Raw genomic sequence first — 21,609 nt, forward strand, 5'->3', positions numbered from 1 at the left:
CATCTGTGTCTCGTCATTTATTTCTGTTAAGCTATACAAGCACAAAAACATTTATAACATCATGTGATTTCCTACATGACACGTTGACGTGATATTCTTGTTGACTGCAGTGTAGTCCATTTGAGTGTTTACCTAACAAAGAGTCCCGTGTGCCCTATTCTGAAATGAGTGATGACAACCCTTCCCTTCAGTTTCTGTCCTATATCTCTTCCATTTCCAACATCATTGCATGTCTTTGAATATTTTATAATTATCCTCCTGCACAATAAACATGCCAATATTGTATAAAATGTTTTTAGCCTCAGCTGAACTTATATTCTCTAAAAGGTCTTTAGCTAAAATATCCACTTTCTTGTTTCACTTTATTACCCAGCTGAACCAGACATTCAAACTTGTGTTATTTCATATTTTTTACGTTTGATTTAAATGAAGATACCAAGTTTGGGCAACTTTCCTGATTTTATACTTGGGACAAATAGTTTGATGAAACTGAAATATCGTTTTTATTATTTTCCTCTATTGATTGTAATCCTACATTATGCTCCTGCATATACTGATAAATGATCTGGTGTTCTTTTCTTGGTAATTTTGTTGTATTGTGGGATGTATACTGCAGCTGTACGGCCATTCTCAGGGGCATTTTTTTATCATTCGGAGGAAAAGAAATGTTTCTAGGCAGTTTTAGACTACAACTATTTGTAGGTAAACAAATGACATGATTAAAAACAAAGGAATTAAGTCTGAATATTAGATAGTAGGACAAAACTGTATAGTGTGCAAATCCACTTTCCAATTCTGCAAAACGTCTGCAATATTTGGAGCAGCAGTTATGATTTAAATAAGTAATATTGGCCTTGATATTATTAATGTAGCCTATATATTATACACACATGTTAGTATATTGAGTGATTGCCCGTTCCATGTCTTTTCATTTTCACATAATAGTCAACTTTACAGTAAGAATTACAGAAATATATATTTGGCATACTTGAGCAGTATTTGTTAATCATAGTAAACATGTACTTTTTAAAATGATATTAGTTGTATATGTAACGCATGCTTCATACTGTATGTTTTATAATATTACTAATTGTATATCATAATACCTTATCCATATATCATATAAACACTGTTTTTTTTTAAAACAAATTATATTGCATCGATTGTAGGTATTCATTGAATTAAATTCCATAGAGGAAAAGCTCGAATGACATATGATTAAAATTGAACTCTTATAAGAGAATTTAAGCAAAATGAGCGGCACTGCAGATGGATGTTACTGACAATTGGGTGAAAATGTTGTCTTTTCTGTATTTGGTCAAGTTCACCACTAGATGGTGCAACAAAGGGCTTTTTAAACCAGATTTAATATGATTAAAGAAGACAAATTTGTACAGTGTCGAAAAACTAAACTCTACATAGTTAATGTTTTATGACATTTTATTTCAGAGCAGATAAAACAAAGCTTAAATCTATAAGAGAAAAATTTTGACTTACATTCATACATAATTGGAAAGAGCATCTTATGGTGTATATATATTAACATTATTTTAAAATAAACAAAAATGCATTGTAAAATATATAGTTTAAATTTGGGTACTGGGTGCAGAAAGATGCACAGATAAATAGATTTATGCCTTCGAACTGTTCAGATGTAGAACACATATCCAAGCCTCAAATGACTCAGTCCTGTATCTCCGTCAGATCTGAGGAAAGCACAAAAACACTTATGTTATATATTATTTCTTACGCTACTGTGGAAAACGGTTGTAAATATTACGGCTGTACCTCTTAACCGAGGAGAAACCCATCGTGCTTTAGGATCAGAGCAGTATTTTGCACTCTCTGTGTAGAAACTGTTGTGCAGGACAGACACACAAACACATTTAACACAAATAACAATCGCAGAAATATGAACCTTTGTGACATTAGGTTGTGTAGAGGAAACTTACATGATGGCATCGACACATGGAGCAAGAGCATTCTGACGCTTGTATCCCATCAGTTTTGTGTCAGGTGGGATTCTTGACTTCGACACCTCTTTACAGCAGCTGACTCCGACTTTGGTTGGTCGACGATCTGAGAAAGAAAGCAAGAAAAACAGATTGAAATCCACCTACTGTAGGTGTGAAAACCAGGTCTGATCCTGATATGATCTTTGATAAGAGCTCAAACTGTGATTCAGCCAAATCTCATATAAAGCCATATTCACCATCCTTTAATTAAGTATAAGAATTATTATATTAGATATTAGAAAATCTGAGCATTCATTAAACAATACAAATAATCCACCACAACCAAACTGAAAACACACGTTCTACATTTGCAGGACTAACTGTTCATTCTCCCCTTACTTCAACTCTTACTTACTGTAGCATAGTTTACACCCTATGAAACATGCTGTCTCATTTGTACATTCTTCTAAAGGAATATATGTAAACATATCTAAAGATCTGTCATTAAAAATAAAAGTCATTGAAATGCCCATGCTAAGGATTCAAAATGACTGAACTCACAATTGCCCTGCTGCTCAGAAACACACACAAGAACCATCAGCATTAAAGTTATTTTCCAGTAGAGGTGCATGATGCTGAGATCAGATTTTCAGATTGAGGAAGATGTTGAGGAAGATGTCTGCAGACTTGTTTTGAAGGTTCGAGCTAGACACAAACCCTTTTATACGCTTTTTTGCAACAGGACATGCACTTCCTGTGCATCACTAACCAGTAAGAATAACTGGCAAACCTATCCAATCTGAGCATCTATCATTTTTGGTCATAAGATTGCCCATCGAGACTAGGTGATAGCTTGACTTGTGTCTGTATTTATATGAACATCCGGAGTAACATTCTTTAGATTTTGGAATTTACAGTTTCCTAAAGCACCAGTGAAACATCCCATGAGGGTGATGAGAACAGCAAAGGCGAATAATCTAGATGTCCAGCCCTGCATACCGTAGCTCTTGGTGTCCAGACAATAGATGTTCACTGACCCGGTCAGTTAGGTAATTTTTATTATAGTCGTGCCGTACACGGAGTTCTTTTATAAGAAATACTATTCAGCTGGAAAATGCGTCACAAATTTACAACCACAAACCGTTGCATCAAGTGAGAAATATACCCTCACAAAGATCACACCTCTCACCCACATTATACACGAGTACACAGTCAGCATCATTTATGAGCAAACAATATTCCCCCTTTAAAATGAAAACACAAAATGATAGTGAAAGAGAACAAATCAGGTGTTTGAATAACTACAGCTTTTATCTACAGAAATGGTCTTTGGTAGCGTATGCTCTGTATATGTGACTGCACACTGCCATGAGGTTTTGGTGATGAAATGAATGAGGTTTTTCATCACTTTATTTGCAGTTTCAGAGGAGAACTCATTCTCTTAGACGTCCCTCTTGAGTTATTACAGTACATTTCACATTATACATACAATTATTTTTATTGTCAAATCCCATGTATTTTAATCTTATAAGTATTTCATTTAAATATGCAATTTTCTGTCTATTACTATAAGAAATAACAAATTTAACAATAAGATCTCTTAAATGTAAAACTGCTAGAAATGTGGTCGATCCAGCTATGTGCCAAAACCTTACAGATCCATTAGATTCAGTTTAGAAGTTCTTGTCTAACAAGGTTTTTGTATGTTACCTATAGATAGTGAATCCGTTGTGAGTCAAGACCTCTGCTCAACCATGAGGTACATACGGAGATGTAGCGGAAGAACAGAAGGCCGGTGACAAAGTGATGTAGAATAAAAATAATCATATTTATTCATCTTTAACTTCATTATCAGATGTGGTTAGTGTGAGTAGATCCTCCCACAAGTTCCGAATGGACGATGATGTCCGGGGTGCTGCAGCAGTAGCGTAGCCACGAGGGGACCTAGGCCCCCTCATTAACATGTACGGCCCCCTCACATTTTTTAGATTGCTTAAAATAACATATAAGGAAGGTTTAATTATGCCACGTGCTGTGCGTAACATCTTTTGTTTCATTTATGCGCTGCGATGGCGGGTGCACAACATTCAGTTTTTTTTATAAATTACGAAAAGATGAGCAAGAAGAAAATGAGTAGTCTGCTAAAGATAACAATTACACTGCACATGACTTCTTCTAGTGTCACCTCCAAACACTCCGCCGAAACACGAAGCGTGACTACTATGCAAATCTCATGATTGTGGTTAAATAACCCTTCAAATGTTTTATCTGTGTGAAGATGTCGTGTAGCGCAAAATCCTGTTCTGCAATAAACTTCAGCGCTTTCCTGTGTGCTGGGTGTAGAGGGCAGTGAACACTGGCCGTCTCTCAATATGCATTCTTCAGTGGCCTTGAGTCCTCGCTTTACGTCACCAATAGATGTCAAAGTCCATTCCAATACTCAACAGAGAATCATTCCAATATCTGCAGAATTTCTCCCCTTCAGTTTCAAAACTGACAATAATACATTGAAAACATAACCTGTGAAAAACATATAAAGGTGATCAGAACAACAAAGACATCTCCAAAGTCTATGGAAGTTTAGTCAAGTGCATGTTACCTCTCAAGGCAACCTTTAAAACATGTACTATTTAGTCAAGAGCACATAACGTCATGACCTGCATATGTTCAGATTGGATAGCTCGAACCTGTTCAATCTCACAGATCAGATCACCATCTCATCATCAGATCATGACTCTTGCTCATCTGCCTTAAGTCGTTTATTAAAAGGAACAAGGGGTTAACATATTTCATAAATAATAAAACAAACACCCACGAGGGGGTAACATAACAAAACATGGATACAATAACTTGACAGGACTAAGACTAACTACACTTAAACTAGACATGAACTCACCAACCAAATCACAATGAACCAGCACAAGACAGAAGACACCAGGGCAATAAATAAGGGCGCAAATCAAGAGGGAAACAGGTGAAGGGCATTAATCAATAACGAGGTAACGAGAGGATGGGAACAAAGACGAGACCAGAGAGAGAGAGTATGGAAGGCCATAAGAACAATAATTGTCTCTCTCCACATTAAACATGAGGTTCTGTCATGATCCTGCCACTATACTAAGAGAAACATGACATGATGCTGCAGAATCATGACAGTGATCTTTGATAAGAGCTCAAACTGTGATTCAGCCGAATGCAGTATAATGCCAGACTAGAGTCACCGTCCTTTGATTCTTGGTTAGATGGTAGAAAATCTGTAAAAATAATCCACCACAACCAAACTGAAAACCCACCTGTTCTACATTCGCGTGACTTGCTGTTCATTCTCCCCTATAGCCTTTTGCTACTTACTTTCGCTTAGTTTTGTAGAACATGCCATGATAAATTCTCTCTCATTTGTAAATACATTTACATTTATTCATTTGGCAGACGCTTTTATCCAAAGCGACTTACAAGTAGTTTTCTACAGTGGCACATTACTGCAGAGCAATCAGGGGTAAAGTGTCTTGCTCAAGGGCACTTCAGTCATGACCTGCTGGCACTGAGATTAGAACCGGCAACCAACGCTCTAACCATTAGGCCACAGCTGACCCAAATAGCTTAGGATGCATTGAAATGACCGCATGAGTTGAGTATTCAGAATGACCGTATTCACAATTGCCTTGTTGCTCAGATACGCACACAAGAACCATCAGCATTAAATGTATTTTCCAGCAGAGGTGCATGATCCTGAGATAAGATTTTCAGGCCAGATTATGAAGGGTAGACACAAACCCTTTTATACATTTATTTTGCAACAGGAAATTCCTACGCATCACTAAGCAATGAAAATATTCTGCACACTTCATGTGGCAAACCCATAAAATATGAACATCTATTATTTTTCAGCATAAGATTGCCAAGCTTAACATGTGTCTGTATAAAAATATACAAAAGGTGGTATACATACAAATATTTCTATATAGACAAATAACCCTATACTGTATAAATTAAAACGTTGCGTTAGGGATGTTTATGAGTGGTAGATTTAGCTAAATGATAAAAATGTTAAATCAGTTTATTTGTGCTGTTAAATTTCCGTTTACTTCATCAGAAAAATGACTTTATCTGTTAAACAAAGTGAAACTGTTGTGAGTTAACACTTCCGTGAGGCAGATACAGAGATGTAGGGGAAGAACGAGTTTATTAAATGATATTCGTTGTCCATTTAATGCTCAGTCTGACTTAAAACTGTTTCAACGTGTTATAATACAAAGCAAAGAGTGAAAATTATCTTTTGATGTTTCTTTTAAAAACCTTGAATTAGTGATTATCGAACACCAATAGTAAAAAAGTGTAAATCCATGACAGTTTCTTACAGTCATTATCATATACTTGAGTAGATCCTCCCACTTGTCTGAAGTTACTAATGGATGATGATGTTTGTGGTGCTGTACAAGTCAGTTTTGGACCATATGGGTTTCTGCTAAAAAATTATCCTTTAATAGGCCTACATACTGTAGTAATGTGCACATTTGAAAGGCTTTTAACTTCCACTTTGTACAACTTGAACAGCAGACATACACCATTTCTGCATATGACAAAGATTAAGCATGTTTCCAAAGCTATAATACTGTAGTTTTGTAAAGGTTTTATCTTAATTTCAAAATCTCATTCATTATATCATTTAATATTCATTCGGGATGGCTGTTCTCTCTTAACTTGTCATTGACAAGTTGTTTAGGAACGCTATAGGTTGGCCTTCTTGTGCAAGCCTTTCAAAGTTACATACTGTATCATAAATTGACAGACGAGAATTTAAAAATTCTCTGTAATTTAAGATTATATTTAATAACTGTCATGTCCATTTTTACGATGACGCAGTGGTACAAAGTGTTTTTAACACAGACAAGGCTGTTTCACAGGGTTCACACACAGACCATGATTGAAAGTTACCCAAACCTGTATTTAAGCATTAATAAGTATTTTATTACTTAAGTTTTTGCTAAATTACTTACTTAATACATACTGTAGTAATGTACACATTTTAAAATGGTTTTATTTTACATTTATTCCAATTGCATTACACTTGTTTACTTCAACTTGCAGTTGTACTTTGTACAACTTGCACAGTACTGTCATGATTCTGCCGCATCATGTCATGTTTCTCTTGGTTTAGTGGCAGGATCATGACAGAATCTCATGTTTTGTGTGAAGAGAGGCATTTATGGCCTTCCATAGACTCTCTCCGGTCTCCTGTTCCCATCCTCTTGTTTCCTCGTTATTGCTTGTTAATTAGTTCATGCCCCTCACCTGTCCCCATCTTGATTATTCCCTTACTTAATGCCCTTGGGTCTTCTATCTTGTGCTGGTTCATTGTGGTTTGTGTCGTGTGTGTGTCGTGTGTGTGTCGTGTGTGTGTCGTGTGTGTGTCGTGTGTGTGTCGTGTGTGTGTCGTGTGTGTGTCGTGTGTGTGTCGTGTGTGTGTCGTGTGTGTGTCGTGTGTGTGTCGTGTGTGTGTCGTGTGTGTGTCGTGTGTGTGTCGTGTGTGTGTCGTGTGTGTGTCGTGTGTGTGTCGTGTGTGTGTCGTGTGTGTGTCGTGTGTGTGTCGTGTGTGTGTCGTGTGTGTGTCGTGTGTGTGTCGTGTGTGTGTCGTGTGTGTGTCGTGTGTGTGTCGTGTGTGTGTCGTGTGTGTGTCGTGTGTGTGTCGTGTGTGTGTCGTGTGTGTGTCGTGTGTGTGTCGTGTGTGTGTCGTGTGTGTGTCGTGTGTGTGTCGTGTGTGTGTCGTGTGTGTGTCGTGTGTGTGTGTCCCTGTGTCGTGTGTGTGTGTCCCTGTGTCGTGTGTGTGTGTCCCTGTGTCGTGTGTGTGTGTCCCTGTGTCGTGTGTGTGTGTCCCTGTGTCGTGTGTGTGTGTCCCTGTGTCGTGTGTGTGTGTCCCTGTGTCGTGTGTGTGTGTCCCTGTGTCGTGTGTGTGTGTCCCTGTGTCGTGTGTGTGTGTCCCTGTGTCGTGTGTGTGTGTCCCTGTGTCGTGTGTGTGTGTCCCTGTGTCGTGTGTGTGTGTCCCTGTGTCGTGTGTGTGTGTCCCTGTGTCGTGTGTGTGTGTCCCTGTGTCGTGTGTGTGTGTCCCTGTGTCGTGTGTGTGTGTTCCTGTGTCGTGTGTGTGTGTTCCTGTCAAGAGTTTATTCAAGTCTTGTTTATGTGTAGTTAGTTTTAGTCCTGTTCTGTCTTGTCATTATATTCCCATGTTTTTTTCTGTTACCCCCTCGTGGGTCTTTTTATTATTTATTAAATTATTTGTTAACCCCTTACCCGCTGTCTGCACCTGGGTCCTCTCTCCGTGTCTCACCACGAGAATCATGACATAGACGTTCACCTTTCCATTGTTATAAATATTTCAGTTAGGCCTTCATATATCTGACAATATTTAAAATATTCGTTTTCAATTTACCGTCTATCGTTTCCTAAATAGAGCAATAAAATATTTTCAACTTTATAGATAGTTTAAAACACAACTAGTTAGAGATGTGTGTGTGTTAATATGTTTACACTCATTATCAGATGTGGTTATCTTGAGAAGATGGATGTTAATGTTGGACATCATGTTGTGGAGAACACGGGTTGAAATCAATTATGATATCTGTAACACAATAAAACAGATGTTATTGCTAGAATACTGTACTAAATCCATAGTTGTGTTTAAACCTGAAAATAAATTCTGTTTTACAATGGATGAGTTAAACTTACACAAATATGGGAAATGTCTTCCGGGCCCATGATCTCGCCTGATGATTGCAGATGCTTGTCCCATTAGTTTCAAAGCTGTCAAAAGCAATGATAAACTTGAAGACAAAGTAAACTGCACACAGATCTTTCAATTTAGTGTATGTGTGCTCTAGAGAATCTAAACAAATACATCTTTTGTGCATTGTAGATGAATTGAAACACAATAAAATACTTGATAATTATAAAATGGTCAGTTCTGGTGCTTGATTCTGATTGGCTGAGCCGAGTTCTAAGCCGTTATGAAATAAACAGATTTATAACGGTTGACCGCATTACATAATATAAATAATGTAAATTATGCCTAAATATCACTTCATTTATTTTATTCTAAGAAATCTTGAAACGCATATGGAATAACCATTTTATAAAAGCTATAAGCCCTGCGAAGCAGTGTGTAACAGTGCATTTAATAACAGTTAAGGGTGTTTAACCGCTCAGCGTCGTGCCACAAAGCCCTTAGCTGTTATAAAATGCACTGAAACCCACTGCTTCCCGCGGTTTATTGCTTTATTAAATTACTAGAATTATCAAGTAAATCCAAAGTAATAGTACATAGTAGTACAAAGCAATTTATGCCATTTTTCATGACAACTGTTGACTTCAACTTACTTGCAAATTTTCTTCCATACTGAGGATTTTGTCCACATATTACAGAATTTCCCTCTTTCAGTTTCAAGGCTGTGAAAATGATAAACAATGATAAATGTCAATGATAAACATAGTTGAAGACACAGAAAAAGTAAACTTGACATGATTCTGATTGTTAGTTGTTATATGTGCGGTTGTCCAGAGAGAATCTGATTCTTACATTACTGCTTTGACACATGGTGGACCAAGATGTTGCAGGTCGTAACCGATGATAGGATCGGCCGTCACATTGCTGGAGACACTTTTACAGCAGCTGTGTGCTTTTTCAGCTAATAGGAAAAGAACGAGTCATTAGTTCATTTAATATGTCGATCCACCAACATTTTCTAAATGAATAACAGTGCATGTGACATTGCAAAATTACTCGAAGGTTTCTTTTAAAACAAATACAATTCAGCACATTACTTCTTTCTTACCTCCAGACAGTGCCGGCCCGAGCCTCTTGGGGGGCCCTAAGCAGAATTTGGTTTGGGGCCCGCTCCCACCACGCGGAGTCACCTGTGCTTGAAGATTGACATTATAAATTAATACAGTGAGGTTATGTATTAATACAAAATAAATTATAAAAAATCGATACTTAAATAAAATACTTTACTCTTAAACTTCTGAATACAAACTCACAAAACATGAATTAAATAATTTGCAAATGTGCATTATTTTAAATAAAACCAAAAAAGACACATTAATATAATCAAAAATAGAATGTTACAAAAAATAGATACTTAAATAATGAAAGCAAACATAAGAACAGCAAGTGTACAACTTGACCTCAAATTCGCATAACTGCAGCCTATAAATATGAGGATAGCCTATAGGAAAGTCTATTTTCATCACAGAAGTCTCCCAACCCAACATGGTATTGGTATATTTTCTAACGTTCACTTCAACACATACAGCAATGCTAGCTGGCATCCCTTTCACTTAGAAGTTCCCCTTCGGCTGTTTTCTTCAACTTAAACTGATATCTATAATCAATACGTGAAATACACCTAGATAAATGTATACTAATAATGCGAGACATTTCACTGTTGATGGCGGGGACGTTAACGTTGTCATGATTCTGCCTAATCTTGTCTTGGTTTTCTGGTCTAGGGGCAGAATCATGACAGACCCATGTGTTTTATGTGGAGAGAAACATATTATGGTCAATCAGGACATAATATGTGTTCTCTCCCGCCCCTCTCGTTCCTAGTATTGCTTTCCTCCTGTGTCTCATTACCCACACCTGCCCATTGTTATCTCCTTTGTTAGTTTTCCTATAAGATGCCCTCATGTCTATTGTCTTGTGCTTGTTCGTTGTACGTCTTCCCTGTAGATGTTTCCTAGTGGTCTGGTCTGGTCTGGTCTGGTCTGGTCTTGTATCATGTTTGTATAGTTCTAGTTTCTTGTTTGTTTATCTAGCAGTTTGTTTTTGCCCCCCATGTGGGAAGTATTTGTTTTCAATTTTGTATTTTAGTTTTGGATAGTGTTTTCTCCCCATTGTGGGTGTTTGTTTTGTGTTTTATATTAAAGTCTCTGTTTAACCCCTTCATCACCAACGCTGCCTGCAATTGGGTTCTCTTCCACACAGTTCACGACAAACGTTAGCTCTGGTGATGGCTTGTATAAGATCATGAGACTAGCTGCTACCTGAAGTGACGTGAGCAACATTTGTGCTGCTGCTGCTGCTTATCTTGTTTTTTTTTTCTCCTGCTCTGTCCTTTTCTTCTTTCTCTTTTCGGCACCAGAGGGATACATCCTTTTTTGAAACATGGCTCATAATTTATCACAGTGACGCGCACTTGCACACCGGCGCTAATTGTCAATGCACGCGAGGTGTCTATGCGCAATTCCGCATGACTCAAACGCTAGCAGACACAGCAGCAGTTGTCGGCAAATCAGAATTTTCTTGTCTTGAATTATTCATTTATTCATTCATGTTAATTTATTTCACTTGTTTAAGTTATTTAATTATAAAAATAAACGATTGGGCAGCCACTTAGTTTGCTTATGCCTCGGGCCGGCCCTACCTGCACATGATGATGATATCACAAATGAGATTACAATGACAATCAAAGTTCTTGTAAGATGTTCTGTCTGCATTTTGCAATCGATCTTCTGCTTTGTATCTGAATACATTCTTGACTCTCGCTGGCCGCCTTAAGTAGTATATTAAGGGGAACTTACATTACCAAATGCGAAGGACACATCCTGTCCTTTAGAACTGTGTTTATTTATATACATTTTATTCTGTCGTATTGCCTGGGACTTCACATGCAGAGGAGGGGAATTTAACACTTTGGGATATTTTTTTTATAAGTTTATAAATTTGAAAAGGCTTATGTTTTAATCCTGCGTTCAGTCATTGATATTAGTTTTTTTAAACACACAATGGATTCTAAATTGTACAATTACCACAGTTTCAGTTGAGTGTGTTTCACACATAAGAAATAAAGACAGTAGTTTTCGATATTTGGTGAATGAGTGCTGGGATGTTTCAACTCATGGTTGGATTAAATATGAGCAACCCAAACTAATTTTACTCGACCATAGGTGGACACATCCTCTGTGTTTAGCTTGTGTTAGATCAGGAGCTTATCAAAACGAGAGCAGCCAAGGTGGATGGGATGCCAGGCAGACAGGGTGGCGTGGCCGCCAGGGAAAGAGCCAGGAAGAACACGTTGGCACAAGATATGAAGCCGGTGAGGTCTTAAGTATCCTGACCAGCAGATGGGGCAGACAGCAGCATAGGACATGGCGTGAGAGGACAAAACAGAGAGAAGAGACACAGCACACCAGACACTAGAGTCTCAAACAGTTGTGACAGGGCTGGAGAAGACTAGATAGAAATTTAACTTGAACTAGAACAGTGACAGGACTGGACTGTAACCAGAAAGAAGCTGAGGCTTAAACTCAGGATGGCAAACTAGACCATATAGTTTAGTTAAAAAGCTGAGGCTGTAGCTACAGTAGAACAAGAGCTGACTAGACAAGCTGAGTTTGACTAGAACACTCAACAATCTGGCACAAGACAAAGAAAACACAAAAGGACTAAAACACAGGGACAAAACACAAGCAGAGGAACCTGGCAGGGTGTTTAGTGGCCATAAAGTCTTTCAACTGAATATTTATTCAAAGCAATATAAAAAATAACTGGTTTTGAAGAACCAGTGCATTTATATTGTAGATCTAGTCTAGTCCTGAAAATAATAAGGTTAAGAAGTTAAAGTCCCCTTAAAATCTTTTTTTGCTTTAAGTATGCATATGTTTGCCTCATGTATATCTACTAGGGGTGTAACGGTACGTGTATTCGCACCGAACCTTCACGTGTAAAATTCTAAATGATGTCGTCATTCTGATGCCCTACTCCCTTTGGAGGGCAGAGCCCTTGGAGTTTAGACTTTAGATGGACCAGGGCATGTGCGTGTCATTATGTAGATGCACTTGGCAAAGGGGTCTGACGTCATTTCCTCATTATCTTCAGCTGGCATGTTCCCGTGAAAACGCAGCACGGTGTCCGTCAGCAGATGTCGCTGTTTTAGTGGCATAACTGTTTTTTATGGCAAAAGGTTTTTAAAATATGCTATACAATATATAAACACTAATATATTTAAAACCTTTTAAAATATAAAATGCATGTTTATTTGCAAACAGTCCTTCGAAGGGAGTAGGGCATAAGAATGATGACTTCATTTGGAATTTTCCCTGTGACTGTTCGGTATGTAAAACACGTACCATTACAACCCTTATATCTACAGTATATCTATGTAGCATGTTCCAGAGCAATATTCACATTTAGAAGATATTGGCATTTAAAACAAAGGTCTCTCACTTTCAAAACGAATCGATGATATTTATGCGATCATTATGCACTTCTAATCAGATTATTCTGACCAATCAAAAGCTCTCCAGCATCCGTCCCAGCTATTGGCTCTATTAATGTCAGCAGCTCTCTCATGAAACCAGTAAGGAAGTGGCTTAAACTGCAATTCTGGTTTTGTCTGTAGCCAATTTTGTCCTTCATAACAACTGTGAGTTGTAAAAACATTTCTAGCTAGGTGGGTGTGGTTTTAGAAACAAGGCACCTCAGGTCCACCTACATTCTGCCTCTTTGCCCATTTTCGATCATCCACCGTGACTCGCTGCCAAGATGGTAACGGCTGGCTCCGCCCACTTTAGGCTTCAAAACGTCTCGGTTACGTCTGTAACCTCGGTTCCCTGATGGAGGGAACGAGACGTTGTGAGAGACTGACTGGGGTTTGATCCTGAGAACCTACCCTCTCCGAGATAATTAATAATTAAAAAACGCCAATGGGCTTGGCGAATGGCACGCGCACGCCAGTCTCCGCCCCGTGCATACGGGTATAAAAGGAAGATGGCGGCGGTCATTCACTTACCCTTTGTACTGAGGAACCTGGAACGTTCACTGCAGTGATTCGGTGCAGCGTTGTGGCATGAAGTCACAACGTCTCGTTCCCTCCATCAGGGAACCGAGGTTACAGACGTAACCGAGACGTTCCCCTTCAGTCGGTCTCTCGACGTTGTGAGAGACTGACTGGGGATCAATCTTAAACGCCACAGCGCTTGCACCGATATCACGACCTCTAGCGGAGCGACCCTGACTGGGCTAGTGCCAAATAGTGCTACCGCGAGACGTAATCTTCCAGTCACATAGTATTGGTCATACTGAGAAGCCTCTACTGACGGCCTCACGGACAGTGGCGTACGCCTCTAGTAGCGAGGAGCTGTCCGGAGCCGAATACTGGGGAACACTGCTCTTCTCTTAGAAGAGTGTGTTACGGAGGCCACATCCTACCCAAGGGGAGGTTACATGTGGAGATACTAACATGGTCTCCCCTGCGGGGAGAACATCATGCGGAAGGTGTTAGCCCGAATAGGGGGACAATCCAGGTGGGATACCACCGGCGGGGAGGTCACAGATTCACCAATCGGGAAATCCTGAGTGAGGAATTCAACACACGGGACGACCCAGCGGGGAGTCACTACGTATGGGGCACTAGTCCTAATACAGGGGTCTGCCCGAGCGGGGATGACTCTACCTATAATGGACCTGGTTCTAACAGACGGCTCCGCTCAGTCTGTTACCAAGTGCAATGCTTAGTGATGGATGGAATGCCTATGCTTCGCCTAGAGGGGAAAGTAGGGAGGCTAATAATGCCGTAGTCTCACCTAGCAAGGGGAGAAGGCGTTTTCGCAGGCGTACGCCCAGAACAGGAGTCCGTCCTACACGCCGGGGGCGTTAAGGACATGGGCTGCTACTGGTTCCACGCGAAGATTGTAAAACCTTGCGAAGGTACTGGGTGTAGCCCAACCCGCAGCACTGCAGATGTCTGCCAGAGAGGCGCCTTGTGCCAGTGCCCACGAGGAGGCCACACTCCGGGTGGAGTGGGCCCTCACTGCCAGCGGGCACGGGCGATCTTGGGACTGGTATGCCACCGTGATGGCATCCACAATCCAGTGCGCCAGTCTCTGTTTGGAGACAGCCCCCCCGGGTGCTGTCCTCCGTAACAGACAAAGAGCTGCTCGGAGCTTCTTAGGCCCCGTGTGCGGTCCAGATAGAGGCGCAGCGCGCGTACTGGACACAACACATTAGAGGTTGGGTCTTCCTCCCCTGAGGGGAGCGCCTGCAGGCTCACCACCTGGTCCCGGAAGGGAGTGGTGGGAACCTTGGGCACGTAACCGGGCCGGGGTCTCAAGACCACGTGAGAGTCGCCGGGCCCGAACTCTAGGCACCCTTGGGACACGGAAAATGCCTGTAGGTCCCCCACCCTCTTGATAGAGGCGAGCGCCGTCAGGAGTGCAGCTTTCATCGACAGATGAGGGAGACTGGCAACTCCGAGGGGCTCAAACGGGGCCGTACCAAGGCCCTGTAGGACCACGTTAAGGTCCCAAGAGGGTACAGAGCGCGGTCGAGGTGGATTCACCCTTCTCGCGCCCTTGAGGAACCTGTTGACCAGGTCGTGCTGACCGAGAGACTTACCCTCCACGAGATCGTGATGTGCAGCAATGGCCGCAACATACACTCTCAGAGTGGAAGGGGAGAGATTACTCTCAAGTCTCTGCTGTAAAAAGGCCAGCACCGACCCGATCGAGCAATTCCGTGGGTTCTCCCCCCGGGGAGAACACCAGGACGAAAAGAGGCGCCACTTGTAGGCGTATAACCGCCTAGTGGCAGGGGCTCTAGCCTGTAGAACAGTCTCCCGGACCGCTACCGACAAGCCCCCTAGGGTCTCCTCGTCCCGTCCAGGGGCCAGGCATGGAGTCTCCAGAGGCCTGGGTTGGGGTGCCAAACCGTGCCCTTCCCCTGCGACAACAGGTCCTTCGACAGGGGAATGGGCCAGGGGGGGGCCGTCGTCAGATCTACCAGATCCGAGAACCAGGTCTGGGTGGGCCAGTATGGCGCAACTACCAGAACCTGATGCCCCTCTTCCCTGACCTTGCACAGGACCTGTGCAAGGAGGCTCACTGGGGGGAAGGCGTACTTCCGCTTGTCTCGCGGCCAGCTGTGTGCTAAGGCATCCGTGCCGAGGGGACCCTCGGTCAGGGAGTACCAGAGCGGGCAATGGGTGGAGTACGGGCAGGCAAACAGGTCCACCTGTGCTTGACCGAACCGCTCCCATATGAGCTGGACTGCGCGGGGATGGAGCCGCCATTCTCCGCGGGGAATGCCCTGACGAGAGAGCGCATCGGCTGCCTGGTTTAGGTATCCCGGGAGAAACGTGGCCCGCAGGGACTTCGTCACCTGCTGACTCCAGAGGAGGAGGCGTCGGGCGAGTTGCGACAACTGCCGTGAGCGTATGCCGCCCTGGTGATTGATGTACGCCACAGCAGTCGTGCTGTCCGACCGGACTAGCACGTGTTTGTCCTGCACGAGGGGCTGGAGCCTCCTCAGTGCCAGATGGACTGCTAGCAACTCTAGGCAGTTGATATGCCACCGCAGTCGGGGACCCGTCCAGTGACCCGATACTGCGTGCCCGTTGCACACCGCACCCCACCCTTGCAGGGAGGCGTCTGTCGTTACTACGACACGCCTCGAAACCTGTCCGAGCGGGACCCCCGCCCGGAGAAAGGTCAAGTCTGACCAGGGTAAGAGAGTGCGAAGGCACTGCGGCGTTACCGTAATCCGCCTGGTGCCGGCGTGCCACGCCGTCCAGGGAACCCGACTCTGTAGCCAGTGCTGAAGCGGCCGCATGTGCATCAACCCGAGAGGGATTACACCCGTCGAGGACGCCATGTGCCCCAGGAGCCTCTGAAAAATCTTCAGCGATGTCGAGGGATGCTGACTGATCAACCTCAGACAGCGCAGCACTGACTGTGCACGCTCGTTGGTGAGACGTGCTGTCATACGGACAGAGTCTAGTTCCATACCGAGGTAAGAGGTGCTCTGCGCGGGGGAGAGCTTGCTCTTCTCCTGGTTGACCTGGAGGCCTAGACGGTCTAGGTGCCGAAGCACAAGGTCCCTGTGCGTGCACAACACATCTCGCGAGTGTGCCAAGATAAGCCAGTCGTCGAGATAGTTTAGCACTCGCACGCCTTGCTCCCTGACAGGAGCTAAGGCAGCCTCCACTAGTTTGGAAAAAACCCGTGGAGACAGGGCCAGACCGAATGGCAGGACCCTGTACTGATACGCCCTTCCCTCGAACGCGAACCGTAGGAACGGTCGGTGTCGGGGAAGAATAGAGACGTGAAAGTACGCGTCCTTCAGGTCGATTGCCACGAACCAATCCTGGTGACGTACCGAGCCCAGGATGCGTCTCTGCGTCAGCATTCTGAACGGCAGCCTGTGCAGGTGTTTGTTCAGGCGACGCAGATCCAATATGGGCCGCAACCCCCCGCCCTTTTTGGGCACGATGAAGTACGGGCTGTAAAACCCGGACGACATCTCGGTTATAGGGACGGGTTCGACCGCACCCTTCGCCAGAAGGGCGGCAACCTCCTCCCGAAGCACGGAAGCATTCTCTCCTCGCACCGAGGTGTACAGAATGCCCCGAAACTTGGGGGGGCGCCTGGCGAATTGGATCGAGTAACCGAGACGGACTGTCCTCTCTATCCAATGTGACGGGCTGGTGCGCTGCCAAGCGTCCAAGAACCGCGACAGTGGGACCAGAGGGACAATCTGCTTCACCGTGCCGGGGAAGGCTGGTTCGGTGGCTGACAGTGCGGTCACCTCGCAAAGGGGGGACCCCCTGGGAGGCTGACGGCTCTGTAGTTTTACCTGCTTCCGGCGGCCTGACGCAACATCCGGGGGAGATTGCAGTCGGCGGCCCGATCCATCCAAGACACCGTCTGGACGAGAGTGCTGTGGAGGAAAACCCAGGGGAAATATCTCTCTTTGTGAGTAAGTGGGTGCCGGGCCCTGAAAAGGGCCCGGACTTGATGGAGACGCGGCAGGCAGCGTCCTTCCCCGATCCAGCGTTGGAAAGGCCGGGATCGGACCCAATGAAACTTCCCCTAGGTTCGTCCCGTCAGGGCCGCTTAGCAGCGCTCTTGGCGGACTGCTGACGGGGGACAGATGCCTTCTTCCGCGGGGCTCGACGTCTCTGGCGGGTCGTCCTATGGGAGGGTCCTGGAACCGGAGGTGCCACCGCTGGAGGGCGGGGCTGTTGGGAAGCAGACTGCGGCCGAGAACGTGACGACCTGCTGGTGGCCACGTCGCGGCGCGGCAGGATCTGCTTAATCGCCTCGGTCTGCTTCTGAACCGTGGAGAACTGCTGCGCTACGTCCTCCACGGTATCGCCAAACAGCCCGGCTTGCGAGATGGGCGCGTCTAGAAGGCGAGCCTTCTGGGCGTCGCTCATCTGCGCAAGGTTAAGCCACAGATGCCTTTCCTGGACCACCATTGTGGACATCGACCGACCCAGGGCGCCCGCCGTGGCCTTCGTCGCCCGTAGCGCGAGGTCTGTGGCAGTGCGCAATTCACTCATTCGAGTTGGGTCGGGCTTCCCGCCGTCCAAGTCCTTCAGGACTTTCGCCTGAAAGACCTGGAGGACTGCCATAGCGTGGAGTGCAGAAGCGGCTTGTCCAGCAGCACTGTAAGCCTTCGACACGAGTGTCGAAGAGAGCTTACATGCTCTGGACGGGAGTCTAGGTCGACCCCTCCAGGTGGCAGCCGTCTGCGGGCACAAGTGGCCCGCGACCGCACACTCCACCCGGGGAACGTCGACATAGCCTCTAGCCGCTCCTCCATCCAGGGAAGCCACAGCCGCCGAACCCTCCTGCCTGATACGCGCCGAAAAGGGCGCATTCCAAGACTTGGAGAGTTCTTCATGCACTTCCGGGAAGAACGGCACCGGGGCGGGGCGCGGCTTTTGACCACGCCCCGATCCCAGAAACCATGCATCCAGCCGCGAGCGTTTCGGGGAGGGTGGAGCCACACACTGCAACCCGATGCACGCGGCTGCCCGAGAGAGCATGGCCGACATCTCTGCGTCCGTCTCCTCTGGTACTCGACTGCCCGACGACAGGAGGTCAGAGGAATCTTCCGCATCAGATGCCAGCAGGCAGCTGTCCGATGCAGCGACAGAAATGGAGTCATCATCCCTATACGCAGTCTTTCCGCTATGAGACGGCTGTCTGCCGCTCATAGGGGACAAACCAGGTGAGCGTGCAGGGGTATGGATGGTCCGCGAGCATGTTGCTGACGGAGCGACATCCATAGGAATCCCCGAATCACCCCCGCCGCTCGCCAAAGCGATCAACCGCGCCGAAACAGCGGCTGAAGACGCCTGGGAAGCAGACGGGGTGGTGGCAGCGCTCGAAAAGAACGTAGCCAACCTTGACCGCAACACCCTGATTGCCATGTCCGCACACACGGAACATGCCGAATCAGTGAAACCTGCCTCAGCATGCTTGAGCCCCAAGCAAGTGACGCAGGTGTCATGGCCGTCAGACTCCGGGATGAGTCTGTCGCATCCGAGGACACAGCTACGAGACATACTCGTAGCCGGAGGGACTTACCTCTAAGGTCTGTAGCCTTCTGCCGAAACGCCCAGGGGAAGTCCACGAAAGGAGAAGTCCGCTGCTCCGCGTCGTAAATCCAGCAGGAAAAGTTTTCTCGAAGTCGAGTAAAAGTGCGTTGCATAAGAAACACACAGGTTCCGAAGAACAAAGGATAAGTGAATGACCGCCGCCATCTTCCTTTTATACCCGTATGCACGGGGCGGAGACTGGCGTGCGCGTGCCATTCGCCAAGCCCATTGGCGTTTTTTAATTATTAATTATCTCGGAGAGGGTAGGTTCTCAGGATCAAACCCCAGTCAGTCTCTCACAACGTCGAGAGACCGACTGAAGGGGAAATGCTCTTTACAACCTTCACATCTTACAGGGGTTAGCACGGACACTACAACCATGTTTTATACAGTCTTTTATTTATACAGTCTAATTTCTTGTTTCAGTGAAAATTACATCAATGCACTAAAACTGCAGATTTCAAGGCACTTTAGGGGGTCTTGAATGCTCAAGTATTATGCCTAAATATGAATTCTTATGATTGGTTACAGAGAGAGACACAAGAGAATTTGAACATTTGTTTCAGAATGAGAACAGTCATGGTAAATGTTCAACTTTTTCAACTTGTAAAACAATTAACAAGTTATGTTTATTGATTAAAGATGGAATGTGTATAGTGAATTTTACAGTAATAGACCAGTACATAAATATGAAGGGGCCTTTAAGTGCACACTCAGAAACATCAAGCAAACCAGATTGCTTAATATATAAGCAGTTTCCTATTTGAGTTTAACTAATACAGAATTAACATAAATGATTCTATTCACACATAATTTATTGCCTTGAATTATAATATTTCAAAAATTAAATCTTCAACTTTAAAAATAGTTTCACACACATAACTATAAGTTTAAATTTGTACACACCCATCAGTCGTGGAGCTTCAGTAGATCCTTCCACACGTTGGAAGTTACTGATGGATGATGATGTTGGTGATGGTGGTGTAGACATCATGTTTTGGACCACACGGGTTAATGTTTTTCTTTGAGGTCTGTGACACAATAAAGTACTAGATGTTATTACTAGAATACTTTACTAAATCCACAGTAGTGTGTTTAAAATCATTTGATCTGTGATGTACGCTTACTGAGATCAACTTACAAAAACAAGTAAAATGTCTCCTGTGCCCATTTTAGTGTCTGGTTATTGCAGAAGCTTTCATCATTAGTTTCAAAACTGTCAAAAAGAAAACACAGTAAATAAAACTTTACACAGATCTGATCTTTAGATGTGATGTGTGTATTTAGAGAATCTAATAAAACGATATACTCTAGTGGTACTTGAGAGGCATAATGCATTGTATGGAAAGTTAAAGGCTACAACACAACACCACACAGAAATCTTCAATACACTAGATTTACTAGATTTGATTTCAAGAATTCTAAACTAAATCCATAGTAGTGTGTGCATTTTAAAGCATTTTATATCATAAATATAAATTCTCTGACATTTCCCTAAAACTGTTGACTTCAACTTACTTGCAAATTTTCTTCCATACTGATGATTTTGTCCACCTATGACAGAATTTCCCCCTTTCAGTTTCAAGGCTGTGAAAACGATAAACAATGATAAATGACAATGATAAACATAGTTGAAGACACAGAAAGTAAACTTGACATGAATCTGATTTTTTATTGTGATTTGTGCTTTTGTCCAGAGAGAATCTGATTCTTACATTACTGCTTTGACACATGGTGGATCAAGATGTTGCAGCTCGTAACCGGTGATAGGATCCGCCGTCACAGTCCTGGAGACGGCTGTGCAGCATATGTGTGATTTTACACTCCCATCTATTAAGAAATAAACAGTCAGCATAGTTCAAAATAAATCGTTCCACCATCATCATCAAAATAAATGACATTACATGTAACCTTTTACAATCACAGGACTCACAACTGACTCAAAAACACTCATGAGAGATCAGAATTATTATAAGTTTATTTTCCAAAACTGTTTATTACGATAATTAACAAGACATTAGCACAGTTCATTTAACATCAATAGATCCATCATTTTAATCAAAACAAAAGACACATCAACAAGACTCACCCCTGTACATTTCAGAAATGCTCACAAAAACCATAAGCAGATTGGTTATCAAAGTTACTTTCCAGGAGAGATGCATGATGCTGTTGTAGTGATATATTCAAAAACGTTTTGAAAACAACAACACAAATCTAACAGTCAGTTCTGTGTTTTTGTGGATTTTCTAAAACGCAAGTTTATGAAAAGGAAA

General features: G+C 43.6%; 2 protein-coding genes across 3 annotated transcripts; both read right to left on the bottom strand.

Annotated features, from left to right (window-relative positions):
- Positions 1 to 1,561: 1,561 nt before the first annotated feature.
- LOC306889064 (C-C motif chemokine 8-like) lies at positions 1,562 to 2,649 on the bottom strand. Its single transcript, XM_079447732.1, has 4 exons — positions 2,517 to 2,649; positions 1,953 to 2,079; positions 1,789 to 1,856; positions 1,562 to 1,706 (listed from the first exon to the last, which is right to left on the bottom strand). The coding sequence occupies exons 1-4, from the start codon at positions 2,584 to 2,586 to the stop codon at positions 1,684 to 1,686; spliced, it is 288 nt and encodes a 95-aa protein (XP_079303858.1). The 5' UTR covers positions 2,587 to 2,649; the 3' UTR covers positions 1,562 to 1,683.
- Positions 2,650 to 5,901: 3,252 nt separating this feature from the next.
- On the bottom strand, positions 5,902 to 21,604 carry LOC306911951 (uncharacterized protein). 2 transcript variants are annotated; one of them, XM_079487682.1, is made up of 10 exons: positions 21,423 to 21,604; positions 21,049 to 21,163; positions 20,852 to 20,920; positions 20,475 to 20,549; positions 20,240 to 20,364; positions 9,782 to 9,868; positions 9,526 to 9,634; positions 9,327 to 9,395; positions 8,679 to 8,753; positions 5,902 to 8,571 (listed from the first exon to the last, which is right to left on the bottom strand). In XM_079487682.1, the coding sequence occupies exons 1-10, from the start codon at positions 21,496 to 21,498 to the stop codon at positions 8,559 to 8,561; spliced, it is 813 nt and encodes a 270-aa protein (XP_079343808.1). In that variant the 5' UTR covers positions 21,499 to 21,604; the 3' UTR covers positions 5,902 to 8,558. The 2 variants fall into 2 exon arrangements, with proteins under 2 accessions (XP_079343808.1, XP_079343809.1); XM_079487683.1 differs by lacking the exons at positions 5,902 to 8,571; positions 8,679 to 8,753; positions 9,327 to 9,395 and adding an exon at positions 13,445 to 13,562 and having other exon boundaries at positions 9,602 to 9,634.
- Between the last annotated feature and the right edge of the window lie 5 nt (positions 21,605 to 21,609).

This window comes from Barbatula barbatula (genome assembly GCF_947034865.1).
Source record: "Barbatula barbatula genome assembly, chromosome: 23".
In the NCBI taxonomy this organism is placed as follows: Eukaryota; Metazoa; Chordata; class Actinopteri; order Cypriniformes; family Nemacheilidae; genus Barbatula; species Barbatula barbatula.

Coding starts and splice junctions, on each gene's coding strand:
- LOC306889064 (XM_079447732.1), bottom strand. CDS start 2,586: ATGCACCTCTACTGGAAAATAACTTTAATGCTGATGGTTCTTGTGTGT. Junction 2,080..2,516: donor TTCTGAGCAGCAGGGCAATT/GTGAGTTCAGTC, acceptor TTTCTTTCTCAG/ATCGTCGACCAACCAAAGTC. Junction 1,857..1,952: donor CCATGTGTCGATGCCATCAT/GTAAGTTTCCTC, acceptor CCTGCACAACAG/TTTCTACACAGAGAGTGCAA.
- LOC306911951 (XM_079487682.1), bottom strand. CDS start 21,498: ATGCATCTCTCCTGGAAAGTAACTTTGATAACCAATCTGCTTATGGTT. Junction 9,869..20,239: donor TGAAGCTCCACGACTGATGG/GTGTGTACAAAT, acceptor TCAATCTTCAAG/CACAGGTGACTCCGCGTGGT. Junction 8,754..9,326: donor GTATGGAAGAAAATTTGCAA/GTAAGTTGAAGT, acceptor TGCTTTTGACAG/CTTTGAAACTAATGGGACAA.